The 21,448-nt window shown below is 38.7% G+C and overlaps 1 protein-coding gene across 1 annotated transcript; it reads right to left on the bottom strand.

The window, feature by feature from the left end:
* Positions 1-8,417: 8,417 nt before the first annotated feature.
* Positions 8,418-21,231, bottom strand: LOC111377096 (nuclear pore complex protein NUP1-like). Its single transcript, XM_023000143.1, has 9 exons — positions 20,801-21,231; positions 19,547-19,593; positions 15,389-15,504; positions 14,669-14,867; positions 14,227-14,529; positions 14,041-14,118; positions 12,567-13,259; positions 11,834-12,264; positions 8,418-10,803 (listed from the first exon to the last, which is right to left on the bottom strand). Exons 1-9 carry the CDS (start codon positions 21,111-21,113, stop codon positions 9,102-9,104), a joined length of 3,882 nt encoding a protein of 1,293 aa, XP_022855911.1. The 5' UTR covers positions 21,114-21,231; the 3' UTR covers positions 8,418-9,101.
* Positions 21,232-21,448: the final 217 nt, after the last annotated feature.

The raw sequence follows: 21,448 nt of genomic DNA, 5'->3' as shown, positions 1-21,448 counted from the left end.
TATTTAATTTTTATAATTTCTTTTTTTATATAATTTAATAATTGAATACATAATATTGTTCGAAATTAACAATTTGTTTTGTTCCTTTTATTGTTCTTTTATGAAAATCTTTGATTTTTTTCAATTTATTTAAATAATATTTATATTCTTTAATTTTTTTGACAATACATTTAATTTGATTTGTTGTTTTTTGTAAATATATTTTTTAAATGTAAAAGTTGTGATTGTATGGTAGTTAGAGTTCGGTTCCCTTGATTTTGTGAGATTATGCTTTCTTTTATTATCTTTTGTTCAATGTTATAACATTTGAATTTTTGCAGGATGGAGTATCATTTAGATGCAGAGTTGAGACGGATGCCGAGAAAGCTACTTGGAACAGTAGCTTTGAAAGTTTTACTGCTGTGTTGGAGTTGCCCGATGATCAGTACGGAGATATGCTACGACAGTCCTTCTTGTGGCCACTATACCAGTTGCGAGAGGTGCAGTACTCAGGACAGATCATTGATGTACTTCTATGTCGACTTCTGAGGCCAGTCGACGACGATTCCCTCCAGTTCGACCTTCTGGGGCAAGGTCGTCAGTTTCTCGATGTTTAAGTTTACATTGATCACTGGACTGAGAATTACGGGCGACGATACAGCCATGGAGAGAAGCAATAGGCTGTACGAGACGTACTTCCAGGGACATGGGTCGGTTCTTCTACCCGACTTGATAGTCGCGATCAGGGGGTGCGACCATATGCTAGATAGATTGAAGCTTGGACTGGTCTACATCCTCGAGAATGTGATGAGGTGTCATCACAAGAAGACTGTCATCGACATTTTTCATTTGCAAGTTGTTGACGACATCGACGCAACAATTATCCATGGGGCCGAAGATGCTATGAAGACACCGTACATGTGTTCACCAGATCGCACTCGAGGCCCAGGGGGTTGATGCGTAAATACGATACATATGGATTGCCCTTAGCGGTGCAGGTAAATGTTTAATATAATCAAAGCTAAAGTTTTAGTGTATTACATTGATGCTTAATAAGTGTATGTGTTACAGATTTGGGTGTATGAGATAGTTCCTGTACTGGGGACCTACTTTGCGCAGCGAGGGGAGACACGCTGCCCTCGGATGCATCATTGGAGATCATCGCGAGCGGAGGGATGTCCCACTGGGAAGCAGTTATCGGCCCTCCTCGACGATCCTCAGGTAAGTATTATGCATTTGTGATTTATATTATACGTAGTTTAAAATTTTGTTTACATGATCGTTAAGTAGTTGAAATGTCAATATGTCAGCTTGAAATCATACCTGAGTTGATGTCGTCAATGGAAGAGGAGGCTCGGAGTCTTGTGCGGGATTTAGGCGTTCCGCACACCCTAGACGAGGAGATGTCTTATCCGAGCTTGGACCGAGACTGGGTATGTGAATGAAATATAATTTATTGAATATCGTCGACGTATAAATTTATTGAATAATTTTTCATTTTATTTATGTAGGAGGGCGGTCTAGCTGATCGACGATCACCTCCGTCGAGGGTATCGCCACCACCATTGGCATCACCTCCGTCGAGAGTATCGTCCCCGTCATTGGCATCACCTCCGTCGAGGGCATCACCGTCGCTGGTGGCATCATCTCCGCCGGGGCCATCGCTGCCGCCATTGGCATCACCTCCGTCCAGACACCTCCCCTATGTGTCTCCGGGGCACAGTGATGATTTTTATGCCCGTTTGACTGGATTTATAGCGAAGGAGGTCGGCGCGCTACGACAAGATTTGACGGAGAGGGTCAATAATCTGGGACGAGAATTGACAGGGAGGGTCGACGATCTGGCAGGGAAGGTCAACTATCTGACAGGGAGGGTGGTCGATATGGGACGAGAGTTGACTGGGAGGGTTGACGATCTATCCCATGATGTTGGAAAACTACAGTCTTTCGTTGTCGACCTTCAGGATACAGTAGCGGCGCTTAGAGGAGATTTAGCCTACAGATGATCGGGGGCCAGAGGGGATGTCGGAGATCATGATCGAGAGGGTGGCAGAGATGGTGATGAAGAGGGGGGTCACCCACATTTTTGGCGTGATGAGACATTGGAGTTATTGTGGTTGTCTATGGAGGGGGTGGCCCCGATGGGGATGGGAGAGGGGACGACGGAGGGGGTGGCCCCGACGGGAGGAACGGAGGAGGTAGCGATGGAGGGGGAGGCCCCGACGGGAGGGTCGGAGGTGGTGGCGACGAAGGGGGAGGCCCCGATGGGGGGCGGAGGAGGTGGCCCCGGAGGTCGAGAGGACGCCCGGCGTGATTGAGGGTAAGAGACATGCTGTTGACGAGACGGAGCAGGTGGTCGGCAAGAGGTTGAGAGTGCCGTCACAGTATGTTGTTTCTCCCTTCACGGCTGAGGCCAAGAGGAGGACGTTCATCGATGGGACGTACCCGAACTTATTCAGAGAGGTGGACAATGCCAAGTGGAAAGCGTTCGAGACAGAGTGAAGGAGAATTATCCTTGGGTAAGTATTGTATGATTTTAATAAAACACTGTACGCTAACTCGTCTACGCTTATTTTAACATTTCCATGTTTTTTACAGAGTTAGCCGCACGATAGGTCAAAGGACGGTCTCGGACCCTTACAAGTGGTTCCACGATATCACCACTGCGGGAGCTTGGCTCGCTGACGATGTAAGTGAACTATTCATTTCGTGTTTTTTATGTATATGTGACCTTGTGTTTATTAAATGAATAACTCATACTTTTTTGGTATTTCCTGCTGCAGCACATCAACCTGGCCATGGACTTGCTGCGAGATCGAGCTCAAAGACATCCAAAATCATTTGATGTCCATGGTCGAGTCATATTAAACACCGAGTTCCTGCGTGCCGTTACCATAGAGTATTAGTCGCTTGAACTTATGGGTAACGAGTACACGGTGCCAGAATATATGCTCGAATGGGTGATAGGACTGTCACCGAGTGTCGGGAGAAAATCATGGGAGGGTTGTACACATATGTACGTTCCAGCGTGCATCAATAAACACTATGTTACGCTGGAGATCGTTTTTGCTGACTCGACTATATATGTGTACGACCCAGATCATTCATGTTTGACACAAGGCCAGTTGGAGCAAAACCTGGAGTCCGTGGCTGTAATTGTTCCTATGACGGCCAGATGAGCGGGGATAAATGTACAGGACAGATTGCGGATCATTCGGAACACGACGATAGCGCGACAGTCCGTAAGGTAAGTGTTTGAACTTTGTTGTTTTCATCTTTCAGATTTAGTTTTTATTTACACAGTACTGAACTGATTCATTCTTGTTCAATTGCAGCGGCGACTGCGGCATATTTGCCATTAAGTACGTTGAATTTTTAAGTATAGAACATAAGGTTGATAGAATCAACCATCGTGGATACAGAACTGGAGAAAGAAGCTAGCATGTGATTTGTTCGAATTTAATGCTGACCCGTAAATTTCATTTATATATATGTAACATTTCAATTGTAAATTTAATTATTTTTGTAATTATGAAATAATTGTAAATTTGTGTTCAATGTATATAACATTCAAATTGGAAATTTAATTATTTTTTGTTATTTTACACGTATGCCGAGTATGGAACTACTTTTTTCATATGAATCATTATAAATACCATTTATCAAGAATAAATATTGAATATGGAAGATTTATAAATAACAAATATTGAATAGTGTAAAGTAAAAGGAAATATTATTTATTTCACGTACCTGTCTAGTCGTCATTTAGGGAAATTTGACTGGTACAAAATTGTCGAGTATGCCCTACGACTCTGCACCGGCCACACCTACGCGGTCAAGGAAACTCTCCGGTAGATGGTATTCTAGATGTACTTGGACATCCAGGATCACGCGGTTCAACTGCTGGTGGTAACAATTTATGAAATGGGAGAATGTGCTCGGGAACTTCCCACTCGACTTCATTCGGCAGAGGAAATATAGTCTCGTCATATGTTGTTCTCCAAAACTCAGTCGTATAATACAAAGAGCATAACGTTCTCGCAGCAAAGCCTCGATACATGGCCACCGCAACTGCATGCTCACATGAAAAACTCTCCAACTGAAATCTCGTACAAGTGCATGTGTTATCAGTCAAGTCCACCATATATGCCGTATTACGTGCACATTGCACGATGCAGCAAAACTCACCTAGTGCTTCCACATTCAACTTCCTTGCAACATCTGCCGCCTTAAACAGTTTCTCCTCTTGAGCTGGGGCCAATACGCTAGTGCAACTCTGTGATGCCGCACGTCGGTCATGAAACCACTGTTGTAGCTTGTTACGAATATTCTCAATCATTGCGAGAATTGGTAACTCTCGATCCTTCTTAAACAATGTATTGAGAGACTCCGCGTTATTCGACGTCATCATGTTGTATCGACGTTCTAGAAAGTATGACCGCGCCCAATGTTCGATCCCCATCTTCGTCAAATACTCCAACGTCGGTAATGATTTACTTCCTATCTCGAGTATGAACTTATTACACTCTTCAGCATTGTAAGCTTCGGTTGCTCTCCTGGACAATGAAACGATGCCTATGCCTCGATACCTAGTCTTCAAATTACCTTGTATATGGTACATGCAATACCCGTGATGTGCCCCGGGAAAAACTTCAGCGATATCGTTTATTATAGACTGTCTTCGATCGGTTACAAAGGTAAGGTCTTCGACTTCCCCAATCACTTCCCTCAGTTTAGAAAAGAACCAACGCATGGACAGATCATTCTCGCTGTCGACTATGTCGAATGCAATAGGGTAAATTTGGATGTTGGCATCTTGACATGTAGCAATAATTAATTTGCCTTGATATTTAGCTTTCAGAGTTGTACCATCAACTAGAATTACGGGTTGTATTGCATTTCGAAAGCCCCGAATACATTGTCCGAGAGCTATGAAGAAATACTTAAAACAATTATCGCCTCCCGTTTTAATAAAAAATGCCGTACTGGGATTAGTTGTCCCCATGTTATGGCAATACCTAGCCAATTTAGCATAGCTCTCTTCAGCCGATCCCATTAAATCCTCCAACGCACATTCTTTGGCCTTCCACGCTTTTGGGTAGCTCATGACCACTCCGTACTCTCGACGGACGTCGTTAATGACGTCCGAAGGTCTATAGATCTTCCGTGGATCCTAATACTTGTGCATTAACTATCGACCAATAAACCATGCTCGAGCTTGCCTGTGATCGTTTCGAAGAATTCCCACTTCGCAAGTATGTTCCTGTGAATACTTGCGAATTAAGAAGCAGTCATTCGTGTCCATCTTAGTTGCTCTCAAGCGCCAATTGCAACTGTCTTCGACGCAAGCAACTGTCAACAATGACTTGTTTGATTTCTTTACCTTGAACTCAAAGTTATATTTTAATGCCAGCCGGTGCACAGCTTCCTGCAAATCTTTCTTGGTTTCAAACAATTGCTCGACCTGCAAGTCCTCATCATCGGCAGCCACACAGGAAGAATTGGAGGACGGTCCACTTGTTCCAACCTGTGAGCTCCCACCCGGCTCGTGTCTCTATCGGGATAAAGCAATCAAATTCTCATTTGTAAACTCGTTTATATTGTCATTGTCTTCAACTATCGACGGAATTCTGCGCGTAACAGCAACATCATGATCAAAAGCAACTGTCTCAGGAATACCCACATCATCCACAGGAACTATCTCCACTGTCTCCCAAAAACCTCGATCATTGTTATCCGCCCTATTTGAATCTTCGCGTTCACCTTCGATAACATCCTTCGTAATTAAAGTCACACCAAGAACAGTCGGAGTTCGATGCATTTTATTCAATTCTAATAGATAATTCAATTTAGCATCATTAATAACGAATACCGGTGGCATCGGAATGGATGAATCCCCATAACCGTTAAATAGATATCTCAATTGCAAATCGTATTGAAATTGATCGACATTCAGCTTATTTTGCAAATCGTGGTACATTTCTAAGTATGGTGTACTCTCTGTTATGGAAATTGCAATACAACCACGTATGTCACTCGTCCATCTCCATTCCCACCGATTATTTTCATTCAATTCGAAATCACCATAATAATACACGGGGATTATCATATCTGCATGAGGAAATGGTTTTAATCAACTTTATTTATTAATTATAAGAAAAAGGCCAACAACAATCAGTGCAGCCCGTAATTGGCTGTTAACAGCCAAGCAGTCGGACTGTTTCCGACTGTTTGGCTGTTAACAGCTAAAACAGTCAGTTTGGCTGTTTTTGCGCAGGAGAATACAGTTTTAAAGTTATACATCTGTTCAATTTTTTTTTGATAGGTAAGATCTGTTAAAAAAAATTTATGCTAACTACTATGTCGACATAAAATTTCTCTATTCAAACGTATACTAATTTACTGAAAACGAAATTAAACATGCATAAATGTATTTACCGATTTGAAATAATTGATATGAAAAAAAATTTCGACTTCAACGTTTCAAAGTTTTTCTAGATTTTGAGGTTCAAGCAGATAAAAAGATGAGAGTTTTTCCTGTGTTGGAAGTTCGTTTTGAAGTTTTTATAAATGGGGAAGTGTTTGGTTTTCAATTATTAACTAAAAGGGTAGTATAGTCCTTTCAACAATATATTGTTTTGTAATTGTACATAATATTTAAGGGCATCTTTGTCTTTTACTATACAAGAGACCAATGTCATAATATTCATGATTTTGGAAGTCAAAGTGAAATTTAGGTCCTTTGACTGGGTCAAACTTAAAAGTACCCCATAGCTATATCTATGTATGTAGTTATGCATGTGTAGAGAGAACTCATGTAGAGATTATCCTCGTCATGGGTGGGAATGGTGGATTTGATAGGTATTATGATGGGTAATCCTCGCCATGGCTCTATCCCGGCAATGGATGGATATGGCGGATTTGGGTATTTGCATAGAGAGAGGTTATGGTGGAACTGGGTTTCTATATTATTGTAATTTATGACCTGATTTTTGAAATATTTTTATAAGTTTATTAAATGAATATGTATTGTTAGTATTTTTCCCATTTGAAAATCCAGAAAAGTGAGGCCGAATCAATCAGTACGAAAACTTTACAAAAATAGCACCACTTGAGGCTGGGAAAGAATTAGGGTCCGTCACTGGGTGTCATTGTTCATTGGAGGAGTCGAAAATGTCATGCGGGAGTTGAAACAAATTCTTTTGGTCTTGTCGGTTCTACTATGCCTTTCGTTTGAGAAGTGAAGTCATGAGAGGTAAAGTGACAACAAGCCAATCCTCCAACTTATGGCCATCATGGACATTCTGTGTTGGATATTTTTTAAACAATCGAACTTCATAAATCTTTGCATACTACCAAAATCATGTCAAAGTACCAAGAGAATTAATAACTGTGCAACATACCTTGATCTATTATTTTGAATCTTGAAAATCAACTTGCAATCTATTTACTTTTGGGTTCTTGCTCTTTAATCTTTATTGCTTTAACTCCTCCTTGATTGTTGATCTTGATTGTGGGTTTTTTATTTTTTCTCTTCAATTTATTTTCTCTTTGATATTTTTGAGTTGATGGAATGGCAAAGAGAATGAAAATCACATATGAATTGGGGATCTATATATATATATATATATATATAAGCCCAATAACTTTAAATCTTTATAAGATCACTTCAAATGGATTTAACTTTAAGATAGCATTTATACAGAAATTAATTATATATTTAGGATCATATGACAAATCAATTGTCATGAAGCATGTTTGGCGACCTCACTTTTAGGTGCTTTGTATCAAAATGACTAGCAATGCTCTATCAAAAATTAGTCTAACATTGATAAAAGTTGAAATAAAATAGTACAAAATCGCACAATACTAACACCTCAACACAAGTCGAGATTCTACCTTTGTTAAACACTTTTATTTTATCTTATTTGTTGGTAGCATTCTATTTTTGTGCAACTTCTAAAGTTTGAACCAAATGGTACATTTAATGAGTGAATAGAAAAATTGTTAATTGTCCTGGAGTTCGACTCCAAATTGTTCAAGAATAAGAGCGTCAGTTTCTAAACCCAAAAAGATTTACTTCAGCCTTTTTATTTTATATTTTTTTTTACTTGGGTTATTTTCAAGAATCTTTAACTGCGCCTGTAAGATGGGTTGCAGTCCATCTATTCTACATGTAAACAATTTATCAAGAAGTTTGCTGAACTGCCAGAAAATGCCTCACCTTAAGAGATGACCACCTCTCACATTGTTAAAGGTCTTGGGTCAATAAAAAAATGCCGACCTCCCCAACATGTGTGTGTTCTGTCAAGGCCTCTGTTGCTGTAGCAAGCTCCATTTATCAAATATGACACAAAGTAAAATTAGTTACCAACTTTTTAAAGCTTAAACAACCAAGCTATAAGCATTCATTCATAAAGATAAAAGGTCAGGCCTTCTTTGTTCAAAAGTTTCTTGAATTTTCATCACCTCATACATCTCTTGGAAAGAGGAAGGCAAAAATAATTTTAATTATAGATTCTATATAACAGCATTCATCTAAGAAGCACTACAAAATTTGCAACAAAATTGATCATCCTAACCTAAAGAATGACCTGCACAACAATAGCAGCAGGTCTACAAACACTACATATACAACACAACAAGCTCCAACTCAACTAAAAGAAACAGGAAGATCGTCTGGACGGCTTGACATCAAAAACTGCAAGGATAATAATCTGCAGATAAAGGCGATGGCTGACATGGAACCAAATACAACATACTTCCTCGGATAGTTTTACGAACATTTCCTTTATCTTACATAGAAATACACAAGCACGGTCAATAACACAATTCCCTGATCCCACGTCACCTCATGGTACACTGTAATTGTTCTCAAGTTCAATACAGTCCAAAATTGATGAAGCTGTGCCTAAAGAAGACGTGCTAAACAAAAAGGGGGAAATTTAAAAAACGCTGTAAATGGAATAACCACCTTTTTAGTGATTCTTAGAGGCTGATCCATCCAAGATTGTGAAGATGGAGACTCCAAAGATCAGTTATTGCAAAATCTCTCAACCAAACAAGCAACCATTATTAATGGCATCGATGATGGACACAAACAGCTATACCAATCACTGTCTTTACTTCTTCCGGTTCTTATTTCTATTAGCCTTCACATACTTTCGACCTGACTTCTCACCACCACCACTGCCCAATGAGAAGCTCCCACCTGCATTGAATTCTACACTAGCCGATGCCTGAAATGGAGGAGGATTCTGTGGAGCCATTTGATTTTGCTGGCCACCAAACTGAAAGGGATTGGGTTGTGGTGGACCTGTTGACCCATACATGAATCCTGGCGGAGAAGGTGAGACAGTTGGTTGGCCAAATATGGGAACGGAAGGTGCAGATGACTGAATGGTATCCTCGGCCATACTGTCTTCAGCATTCATCTGATCATTCCCAGGAGAGGCTGCAAAAGCAGGAAGATTACCAAATACCGGCTGCGTGTGAGATAGAGACGGTGGAGATAACGCTGCAGCTGAGGCAGTAGTAAATGAAAATATGGGGTTTGATGAGGCCCCATTGGACAAATTAAATACCATTGGAACAGTGTTCGTAGCTGCGAAGGAAGACGATGATGCACCAAAGGCGAATCCAGTTGATGGGGACGGAGAAGTAAAAGTAGAACCAAGAATAGGAGACTTGGGAATTTGCCAACTCGAACCAAATAAGTTGGTGGTAGGATTGCTGGAGCTAACCAAGTTGGTAGCTGAAGAGGAAGCCGATGAACTTGCGCCAAAACTGAATATACCAGAAGTGCCACTGCTGAAGGAGCTAGCAGCATTGATTCCCGGCATGGAAGCAGCAGAACTGCTACCAAAACTGAACAAACTAGGAGTTGCACCACTGGTAGAGCCAACTACAATGGTGGAGGAAGAGGAGGAACTGAGACCAAAACTAAATATTCCAGGAGTAGCACCACTGTTGGAGCTAATTGCACCACCGTCTGAAGCAGCAGCAGAACTCACACCGAATTTGAATACACTAGCTGTTGGTCCACTGCCAGGGCCAACTGCATTGGTCTCAGATGAGGAAGCTGCAGAACTGAAACCAAAATTAATGTTTGAAATGGGCACTTGGGAATTGGTCGAGGAAGATGCAAATAATGTATTGTTAGTGATACTGGAAGATGGTAAAGATGAGCCAAATGAAATAGGCATGCTTTGAGTAACAGTCCCAGACACCGGTGATCCACTGCCACTACTAAAAAGAGAACCCTGAGAAAGGTTATTTGCAGTTGAAGAGACACAAGATCCAAGTTGAGAAGTGCTACTTCCGGAGCTTACTGCCATAATTGATGAATTACTTGAGTCGCCAAAATTTGTATCTCTCTCTGCTTTGGTTTTCAAATCTCTTGACTCCATAATGGATGCAGCAGATGCAAGAGAAACAGCAGTGGGTGATGAATCCACAGAGGAACCAAACTTGGAAGAAGGTACAGCTAAAAATGAAGGTGCCACAGTTGACCCAAAAATGCTGCTTGTGGAGGCATCAGAGTTAGTGGTAGTGGAACCACTGGTGCCAAAGTTTGCAACACTAGTTGAAGAGGTAAAAAGGCTAGAACTCCCCGTAGAGATCTGATTTGGATCACTTGTCGAAGCTGCAGTGGATGAGAAGGCGGGGGAACTTGAATAATGTAGTCCATTTGATGTAACAGATAAAGCAGTTTCAGATTTTTCATTAGTATCACCAGAAATCAGGGAATTCAGATGGCCACCTTTATCTGAACCAAAAATTCCCAGCTGAGCTCCAGTTGCTGCTGAAGCCACATTGACCAAGCTGCACGTGCAATTAAGGAAGTTCAAAACAATGATAGAAAAGTTCTGAACTTAGCATGGAAAATAAAGATTTAATTTTCTCACATCCCACTCAAAGAATCTTCAGAACAAATGTTCTGAATCTGATAAGCTTCTTCCCTTCCATATTGCCCAATTAATTTATAAATAGGGTAATAATTTAACAAGCACAATGGAATGGAGTACTTGGATAGGAATCATCATCCACATTAAACAGTCAAAAAGTAAACTTAATTTCTTAAAAAAGGCAAATTAGTTATGTACAACCCATATGCAAAGGTATCCTCCACTGAAGTTTTAGGTTTTGGAGGCAAACGACCCATCATTCCCTACACATCCAAATTTTCTAGAAAATAAAGAATTAGGGCCCTAATAATAAATAACACTGTAAACCAGAAGCACAAGCCTCATAATGAATTCACCTAACATAAAAACTAACAAAAGTTGTATGAAAAAGACTTCAATAGTGCTGCATATATTTCATAGCCCTCCACTTGCAACAGTTCCATCATATTCAATGAAACACACAGAAAACAAAAATATACAAAAAGGAAAAGAATGAAGTTACGAGTTGTAGGTCTCTTCAACAGCCATTTGCCACTGAAAAGTAGCATCTTCACTTGGCCGAGAGGTTTATCACAGATTTTTTGTGGGAAGTTTAGGCATACTTGCTACCCCACTTGCTCTCTTCTACATTCCCTTTTTTTCTAGTTACTAGGGTTGGATGCATTTCAGATAGACCAGAAAAGTCTTAAAATATTCTGGACTATTAAAAAGAATTCCAAAAGGCTGAAGCTAAGAATAAAAGGGTAATCCATTCAGCCACCTATAGGATTATGCCTTTGAGGTGTTCACCTTAGTAAACCAAGGCATAAGCCTTTTCAAATTGCACTCAAGGCATTCCCTTTAACAGAAGGTTTGCATGAGGCATGCCTCAAGGTGTAAAGGCTTTTCAAAACAAAGGTTGGAATTCAATAGCAGTTATGCTACATAATTGACTGGAAGTGACTTACCTGCTGGAGTTTTCTGTAAATGGCTTTTTGCTTGATGATTCAGAAGGTAAGGACGAAAATGCAGATGATGGAACCTCATTAAGAGTTTTGGAGCTAAAACTAAACAAGGGATGCGAATCATTAGCTTCCTTTGGTTTGTCAGCTGCAGTGACAAGTTGAGAGAGCACCACTGATTGTGAAACTGTGCTGGTAGCCTTTGCAACAGAAAAAGCAGAGCCAATACTTGGTTCTCCTTTGGAGATGGCATCACTTTTTTTGTTTGATATAGGATCTGGAATTGACTTCTCTTCTAACAGAGGTGTGATTTCGTCCAGCTTTGGCTCCTCGGTAGGTGAGGGCTTGCTAAGAGAGGTTTCTGTTATTATCCCTTCAGCAAATGGTCTAGGTTCAACCCCATTGCTGTGTGTGTCGTCATCCAGCTCAAAGGAATCCTGCAAAAGACAGTAATAAAAATTAACACTAACAAATGAAATGATAAACATTAGGACATCTAATTTTCAAGAGGCAAGTCATCAATTTTCAAAGGACGTATTATGGAAATAAGCACACTCGACCATGACCAACTATGCATAGAACTACAAAAATACAAATTAAATCTATATTTGACAAAGAGAATGGATTTTTTTGAGCTCAAGATTTAAACCAAATACAACTATACAAACACGATACCAATTCATCCCAATATACAACTAAATGAAGTATTTAGTACATAACTGAATTAAACAACACTTACTTCTTGTGCGCTCATCCTAAAAGCGTGTTTCCTTTGAGGAGGTTGAGCTGCAAATTTTTTAACAACAGAATCAACTGATTCACCACCGGACCCAGACATTTTCAATGATCCTGTGGCACCATTGTTCATTGCAGGAGTAGGCATGTCATGTGGGATAACAAGATCTTTTGGTCCTGTTGAGTTTACTATGCCTTTCATTTGAGAACTGAATTCATGAGCATCAGGTAAAGTTACAATGGGCCAATCCTTATGGCCATCGTGAACATCCAGCAGCAACTTTGAGGATTCCATGTCCTCCAGGCTCCTCAGAGCTTGTCCATGAAGCATGTTTGGTGTCAATTTAGCAGGTGTTTTTTCCCGTAGGGCAACTAATTTAGGTTCTGAGATTTGTTCCCTCGGGCTTAGCTTTTCAAGATGCTGCAATATTCTTGAAGCTACCTCAGTGGACTTAGAAGGAACACGAGCATAACTTGTGCTTGGGATGCTGTCATCCTCATTCTTTCGTACAGTTATTGAATCCTTGTACTTAGGTTCATCCACTAACGCATGCTTCTGCTTCCAAGGTCCCATTCCCACTCCACCAGCTGAATGAGGAATTTTGGGAGACAAGAGATTAGGTTTTTGTCGAATTCTCCGCATGGGACCACCAGCTCCAAGATCATCATCCATTATTGAACTCCTCCGTTTTAAGCTCTGAAATGCCAAAAGGAAAAAAAAAAATTGATATCCAGAAAAGTAATATTGTAAACCTTAAACATCAAATATATTACAAATCACCTATGATGCTCAGACTCGGGTAGAGGCACGTATCTAAATGTCAGATCTTTTATTTTCTAAAATATAGGATATGGAGATATCGCCAACAAGAGTTCAAATTTTGGACACGAGTATGTGGGTATGTCTTTGTACGTCTTTCAACTTTCAATTTTTTTACTAATCTAAGATGTCATTTTGAATAAATCAAAATCAATTGTTCACAAAGAATTAAATAAGTATTGAATAAAAGGTTAAGAAAAATAAAATAGAATTTTGAGGCTTAGTTTTCAATTATGGGAACTAAATGTTGTATAAATAGAAAATAATGGACTTGATTGCAATTTGGACTTAGTGGAGCAGTAAGTAGCATTATATGGTATCTATTTTCATTTTAAACAAACAAAACCCTAAACCGCTGATGCAGAAAGGGAAAGAAGGAAAAAAAGGAAGAAAACGGAAAGAAAAAGGAAAGAAGAAGAGGGGGAAAATCTAGCGCCATTGCCTTTCTTCACCCTTTCAGAGGCAGCACTATGTTTATAAAGAGCAGAAATAGGAAAAAAAGGAAAAGAGAAAAAAAGAAAAAGCAAAAATAGTGAAGTGTCCGGTTGAAACATGGAAAATTCGACACATCCCATACCCATACACAGTGTCGTGTCCGACACGGATACTTCGACCATTTCAAAGAGTCCGTACATCAGAGCGAATCATTGCTACATACCACTTGCTTAGACACATCATGCTCCAGTAGAGTCTGGGATGTCGACGGTGAGGGTCCATTATTAGTAGATCCACTTCCCTGAAAATTGATCAATATATGTACACGTGCATCCATTAATATGGTAATATTGAACTCCAGAAAGTGCAAGTATTTACTACGCAGATATATTTAACAACATAATTGAACCTTGAGAGCGGCTGTTGAATGAAATCTGGGATATGGAGTACGAGCCATGTTATAAATTGCTGATCTGCCTCGAGATCTTGGGGTTATAATACCATTCTCTGGAACCCCAGCACTAAAAGCAGCTCTTGTTGTCAATGACATCATAGGTGATTTTGGAGTAAATGGAACATTGCTAAGCAACCTAGCATCTTCCCTTCCAATTTGACTGCGCATCCCCAACTTTGACGGTGATATCTTTGAAGAACCACTGCCCATGTAAGCTTTCGCAAGTTCAGCAGGAGAAGCAATATCATCCCCAAGGACCTGGAAATGTTTCATCCAAATAAATATCAAAGAAAACTCTTCTGGTAACTTGTACAAATGTGGATACTACAAGAAAGCATTGTCTACAATTAACCAGTGATACAAGTATAGTTGTGCGTGTAAATGAGTACTATCGTACTCTCGAATTGACAATAGTCGTAATAACTCCATGAGATATATCCCTCTCATTTCTGTCTTCCTCCAACGGACCACTAGAGAACTGTTGATGCCTTCCCAAATCGGATGCTAGTGCTGGTAATGCTTCTTTAGTTTTTTTGCCAACAGGCACTTCTTCAGCTCGTGATCGTAATAGTTCTGTGAGGCGTTCAACCTCAGATCTGCATCAATAAAGCGTCACTTTAATAACTCGAGCTCAACAGAAATGCAAACTTCAGAACCTAAAGATAGCATATAAGTTTAAACATTCACCCTAACATGTAAACCCACATATCCATGTGAGGAATTCATTGTAAGATTACGCATAACAGCAGACAGCAAAAAAATTGATTCCCTAGAGAAACTAACAAGATAATACATAAACTCATTAAATCTTGAAAGGCAAAGTTATACATCGTGAAAGACGTTACCCAATGTTTAAAAATATGAGGCGTTATAATTTAGGCATACCCCACGCGAGGTTTAAATCAAAAGCCTCAAACCTTGATTGCTATTTGTAAAGACTTGCACATCGATTTTCAAAAGATTATGCCTCAAGACTAAGCTCAGTCGATCCATATTAGTAAAATTTGAACATGAACGAAGGTAAGGGTCACAACTATTATTTTAGAGAAAGCTCTGGCAGAAATTTCAACCATCTAGAGCACTCAGCCATAAAAATGGACCTCACGCATAGTCTAACCTGGTGAAAGTCTTCTGCTTTAACAGTTGCTCAAGCTCAGATATCCCACCAATGTCAGAACGATTTAGTGGAAGACTACCATTACCACCTGCAAGCTCCGTTGTGCCAGATTGATTCTTCACCAATTAAAAAAGACATAAAACACTTTCATCAGCTTTAAGGGAGATAATGCAAATCGTCAAAGTAAAAGAAACAGAATAGCACAACTTAATATGCATAAACAAAAGTACGGCCTTCAAAATGCACAGTTTCTGGCAGCAATTGCAAATTTCAGCTAACAATATACAAGGAGGTCTGCACTTATATGAAAACACACATTTAGAAGCCCACTAAATGCCTTTGCATGATATATGTTTCATGAATCTGTTCTTTTTACAGTGACTTGGAAGTTGAAACTGCCCCTTGAAGGAAGTTAAATTAAAAGACCAGAAACATGGCTAACCTTAAATTGGGTTACTAGAATTAGAAATCACATCAAAATGCCTAAAAAGTCAACAAACACTTATTACGCCTTCCAATGAACCTGAAAATCTAGAATCCATGCTTGCTTGGCTAAGCTATTAATTTCTCAGAAGCCATGAGTCCCAACGAATTTATAGTTAATAAGTAGATAAAAGCATAGGTCCCAAGGAAAGTGTAGTTAAAAATAATATTTGTCCAGCTTATAAGCACTTAAAAGAAGTGTTCACCAATGCGCGAATCTTGACCTTGCCACCTAGTCACGTTTTGAGCTTTTAAAGCCTAGGTTTCACCTAGGTTCGCTTAGGCTAGTAAAATCTTGAAGCTTGGCCTTGCCACTAGTCATGCTTTACACCACTGCTAGCTTTGCCAAACATACGATCCATTTGATAAATTGCTAGCTTAACTATCTTTTCCATCCCACATCAAATTGTGGTGTAAATAGCATTTTGATCCTTTCCACCTCCCCTTCACATGATTAAATCATATATCTAGATTTGATTGCATTTTTCCTTGTGAACAAAAGGTGAGTTTATCCAAAAACAGTGTGAGATCACGTACTGACAGGAATTTGTTCTTTGGAAGAAACACGCAAAGCAACTCTGAGATTCCTTTTGCGAGTTTCAGTTTCATTTGAACAGCAATAACAGCAAGAGCTCTTTGTGACCAATTTTTGAAGTAGATAGGTTTTCAGATGAGCGTTGTCTTTTTCCCAAGTCTCTTTTATTTGCAGAGCTATACAGTAAACATTCCACGACTTGGAGGAAAGTGTGATTATCCAAACTTGTGGCAACTGGACCACAAGTATCAACTTAGTTAAAGGGTTAGATTCTTCCTCAATCTTTTTCTATTCGGTTTTATATACTTTTAAGAATCATACAAAATACAACTTCAGATGATGTGGGTGAAAATATTTCCATACCAAAAGCAGCTAATCCACTCCCCTATCTAATGAAATTTCAGTTTATGAAATATAACACTCATTTGCACCAGTGGATTTTATTTCTATAACTGGGTCTAAAGATATTCTTACTTCCATATCCAAATTGAATCAACTTTTGAGATAAGACCCAGAATCAGAAATCCCAATTGGAAACTGTGTATTGTACATCCCATTTTCTTCCAAATTCCCACAAATACCTACATTAATATACTTCTGAAAACGTCCACAAAACAAGATCAATAAGCAATTAACATTGATTTACAAGGTATACTGATTACAGTATATAAATAATGGGGCATTTTCTCTTTTCGACTCTTCATCATGAGTTGAAACATTTGTTCACTGATATGGATGTCCACCACTATCACGAGAGAGTGCACATATGTGCTGATCCAGAAGAAATCTTCTGCCTCCTCTACCAGTCCATAATGCGAGATACCGATAGACTGCTCTAGTCCATTGATCTGATTAGTTTAGTTATTAATTCCTACATTTGATGTTATATACACACTTTTTGGATGTCTCAAGTAAAACGTCACCACCTAAAAATTTGTCCATCCAAAGTTGACCGTAGAAATTGAAGAATATAATGTTATCACATATCAAAACTCATTTTGGAAGATATGAAAAAATGTGTGTGTGTGTGTGTGGGCGGGGGGTGGGGGGGCAGAGGGGTTTGAAATTGTAGTATTGAGATGTCAAACAAACTAGAATCTTTACTCAAATTTGGTTTGAATGTAAGGGATGATAAATAACACAAGGTGAAAGGAGTCTATAATTCATGAATGTGTGCAACCTATGTTGCACCGACAAAAACACGCCAACACGCAATTCTTTTAAAAAATATTGACACGATACATTGTCGACAGGTTAATTAAATTCTTTAAATTTCTTTATTTATATAGTATAAACTTCACTTTATACTTATTATTATTAATTAATCTCATTAAAATCTTTTAAATATGAGTAATTATTTGTTATTCAATAATTTTTAGTTAAAAGTATATATTATCCCCCTATTTGGTGGGGATTAAAATCAAATTTTTATTAGATTTTGATAAAAATAGAAGAAAATGTGTGATTGAAAAATTATGGATCTCATGAAATATGTAGTCAAAATTTATTGTTGACTTTGACTTAAATTAAAATCTAAATTTTAATCCCCACCAAAAAGGAACTATATTTGATATAAAGAAAAATGACCGTTGTAAAGTATTAGAAGAGTGTCGATGTAAAGACCTAGCCTCATGCCCAAGCCGTTATATTATATATACTGTCTTGAGTTCGAATCCTGGGGAAAGCAATAAAAAACCGTGAGGTATAAGAGGACAGATGACCACCTAAAGCGGATAGTACATATAATATAACAGCTTGAAAATAGATGTTGGGCCATTACAGTCGATATCCGACATCTGTTGGACACGAACATGCCAACCTAATTCAAATGTCAGTGCAGCATAGTAAGACTTCTTTAGAAGTATTAGGTCGTTATATGCACTGGTGTGGAACATTCCCTTCATAGAATATAGTTTTTGAACCAAATCACTCCTCAAACATTTCCAACTCGTCTTATTTATATTTGCATTCTTCCACAGTTGACAACTTTTAAGGGAAGATTGAACATATTTCAAATCCTCATCTATAAGTAAGCCGTTGTTTGGGCACTAGTTTTAAAAAATCATTTCTTTCCAAATTCATTTTCAACCACACATTCTTCCAACAAAATAATCTTATACGTGAACTCCAAACTTTTACCAACTTTTTAACCATAAATTCTCCAAAAAATACTAATACAAAATCTATTAGCCTAAAAGTTGGGACCCAAACAAATCCTCAATAACATTTAAATAACAAGTGATGATCTCTTGAATCCATTGCATTTTTATTAAAAGCACTCCAAGATTGTGCAAGGCTCGTTAATAGCCAATGTTACTCTTTTAGTCCCATTTGCTAATGTTTGCGCATTGAATTGGTGGGGTGTCTTTGCACAAACTTTGAGCCACCAGAGGTATGAGATGATTTTAACATTTTCCTATTCAGGATTTTTTCCCCTTTGCAATGTGGGCTTCATATTTTAGAGAGTTTTAAGGGTTTTTTGGGTTGCTTTAAACAAAAAATGAGAACAACTGAAGAATTATATGTCTTAGACTCCTACAAATGAAGTATTATGCACACCCACCCTAAACAAAAACAAAAACAAAAACAAAAAAAAAATTAATAATAATATTAAGAACAACAATTGAAGTTTCGAATTGCGACGTGTGACTCCACTCTTTTCTTTCTTCCATATTTTTCTTCTTGTTGTCTATGGAGGTGTGCTTCATATTATAAAACTTTTTCAGGAAATAACAACATAATTATCGTTAGATCTTCAATAAACTCCAATTCACCTTTTCCCATCACTTAGGCAAGTCGACTTAGTCATGGAAGGAAAAACCATTAATCATGTAGCGAGCCAGTATCAAAAGGTCAACCTTCTAAACAAAGTCAAGTAGGTGAAGGAACCATCTTCTCCAAATCCAACTCACAAATCTTCTTAGCAGTTTTCTGTTAATTTCAACAGGACAGAATGTACATGACCACCCATTCCGACACTGGTGTAACAAATTCATAAAGAAGCTAACTGCATATTAACCCCTAATTCAAAATTTTTAGCCATCTACATAAATTAATATTTTGAAGGTGGAAAAAGAAGGCCATAAAAGACATAAGAAACACAAGTTAAAGAATGAGTAGGCATTTATAACAATACTTACATTAGGAATTGTCTCCAGAGACCTGTCGCTCAATCCACTATTTGCCTCTGTAAAGGATCATAAGCTAAATTAGGTCTCACTCAGACACAGTAATAAACTTCAAGTGGTAAGTATTCCATTAATACGCAATGTCTTATTATCTTCTGTTAGATATCATAAAAAGAAATCATAAGCCACCCCACCTCCTAGGAAGAGAAGTCACATTATACGCGCACCATGAATATGCTTGCCCATGAAAATAAATAGAAATAGCATTACTGAATCATGATTCCATCAAATACATCTTTAACGTGGAAAACTGCAGCTATTTCGTGATAAAATATTGTGTGAAATAGACATACGAGATCCAGTTATTGAAAATATCATAAAAACATGAAAAATATCTTAAATGACAAAAGCAGCAGTGCCATATTCAAGTGCAGAGAAAGCATGATGTCATTTCATCACGAAGCATACGAGATTAAGCAATTGAGCTTCGAATAGAAACCTATAAGATTGTGCAATACCAATCACTTAAAAGGTGATAAATGGACAGGGAGAGAAAACTGTGTGCTGGTAAGTGAAGATGTGTTCACTTTTCATTGGCCAATACATTATAACCCTAAAATTTCTAAAAGTAGAAATCTTCAGATATTAGAACAACTCCATCGTTCCTACTACAAAAATGAGCTCTAGCAAAGCAAGAGAAATGAGAAGTAACTGAGCCTCATCATAGCTCTAGCTAATAACAATATTATCATAATAATCAGAATCGTATGTTCCACTTTCAATTGACTCCAACCGACAACAAAAAGATCCTTAGAAAAAAAGGAAAACCATGAATTAATTAAGTCAGAACCCTACCTTTAGTCTTAACCTTGAACTAAAAATCAAAATACACACACACATACAGAAAAAGAAAAAAGTAACACAAACAAACAAAAAAACAAATCCAGACACATACATATACACACCTAGAAACACGAATTTTGAAGACGCCATTCAAAGAAACAAAATCATTCGCCAAATATCACTCAAAGACTAGCAATTCACCACCTAACTAACAAAGAGTAAAAATCCAATCAACAAACTGTATGTCTCCACACATAAAAGAAAAAAACCATGCACGCCTATGCGTAAAAAGTGCAAATGTTAAAATTAAACCTCAAATCAAGATTTTCGCGCAAAGCTAAATGAAACTTTACCTAATCTACCACGGCCCAAAACAACAAAAGAAAACAAATTTCAGAAAGACAACCGCGCAGGAATATATACCTGGTGGTTGGGGAGGAGGGGGAAGGCGTTTGGGGAAAACGGAGGCAAAGAAGTGGTGAGCCCCATAAGAGATGAGCTTAGAGGCGGGGTCAACCACGAGCTTATTCAACCAGCTAGAGTTGTTATTGCTGGTGGCGGGGGTGGTAATTCCCCGGAGAGCAGTGAGTGGGCGATCGTAGGGCGTCGTATTGTGGGCTCTGCGGAACGGCCTCTTCCGGGACTTTCCTCCCACCCCTTCTCTGCCACCGCCTTCATAAGAGGATGCGATGGCGGCTGTGTTGGTTGGGTCTCCTCCTTCGCCCGCCGTCGCCATTTGAAAATGAAGTTTTTGTAGAGTATGAATTTGAGAGAGGGAAAATGCAGAGAGTTGTAGGGGAAGGCGAATATTAGGGTTATATTCTTCGGGAGGACAAAGAAAGCAATGCTCGCTGACTATGGCCTATTTGTAATAATAATAATAATATATTTCTCGGGAGCGTGGGAGAGAGCGTGTGGGGTCCCTGTGAAAGAGCGCAGTGAGATGGGAATTGGGATGGCGTGGGGAGCGGTAATTATCCCTCTATTAATTGCGACTGTCTAAATTCCTATTTGACATCCTTTATTAAATTAAAAAAAAAATTTAAAAATTATGAAGGTGTTTGAACCCAT

The sequence above is a fragment of the Olea europaea genome, unplaced genomic scaffold (genome assembly GCF_002742605.1).
Source record: "Olea europaea var. sylvestris unplaced genomic scaffold, O_europaea_v1 scaffold1604, whole genome shotgun sequence".
Taxonomy (NCBI): domain Eukaryota; kingdom Viridiplantae; phylum Streptophyta; class Magnoliopsida; order Lamiales; family Oleaceae; genus Olea; species Olea europaea.
Note: the sequence above shows the minus strand (reverse complement) of the source record. Positions and strands in the feature narration are given on the sequence as shown.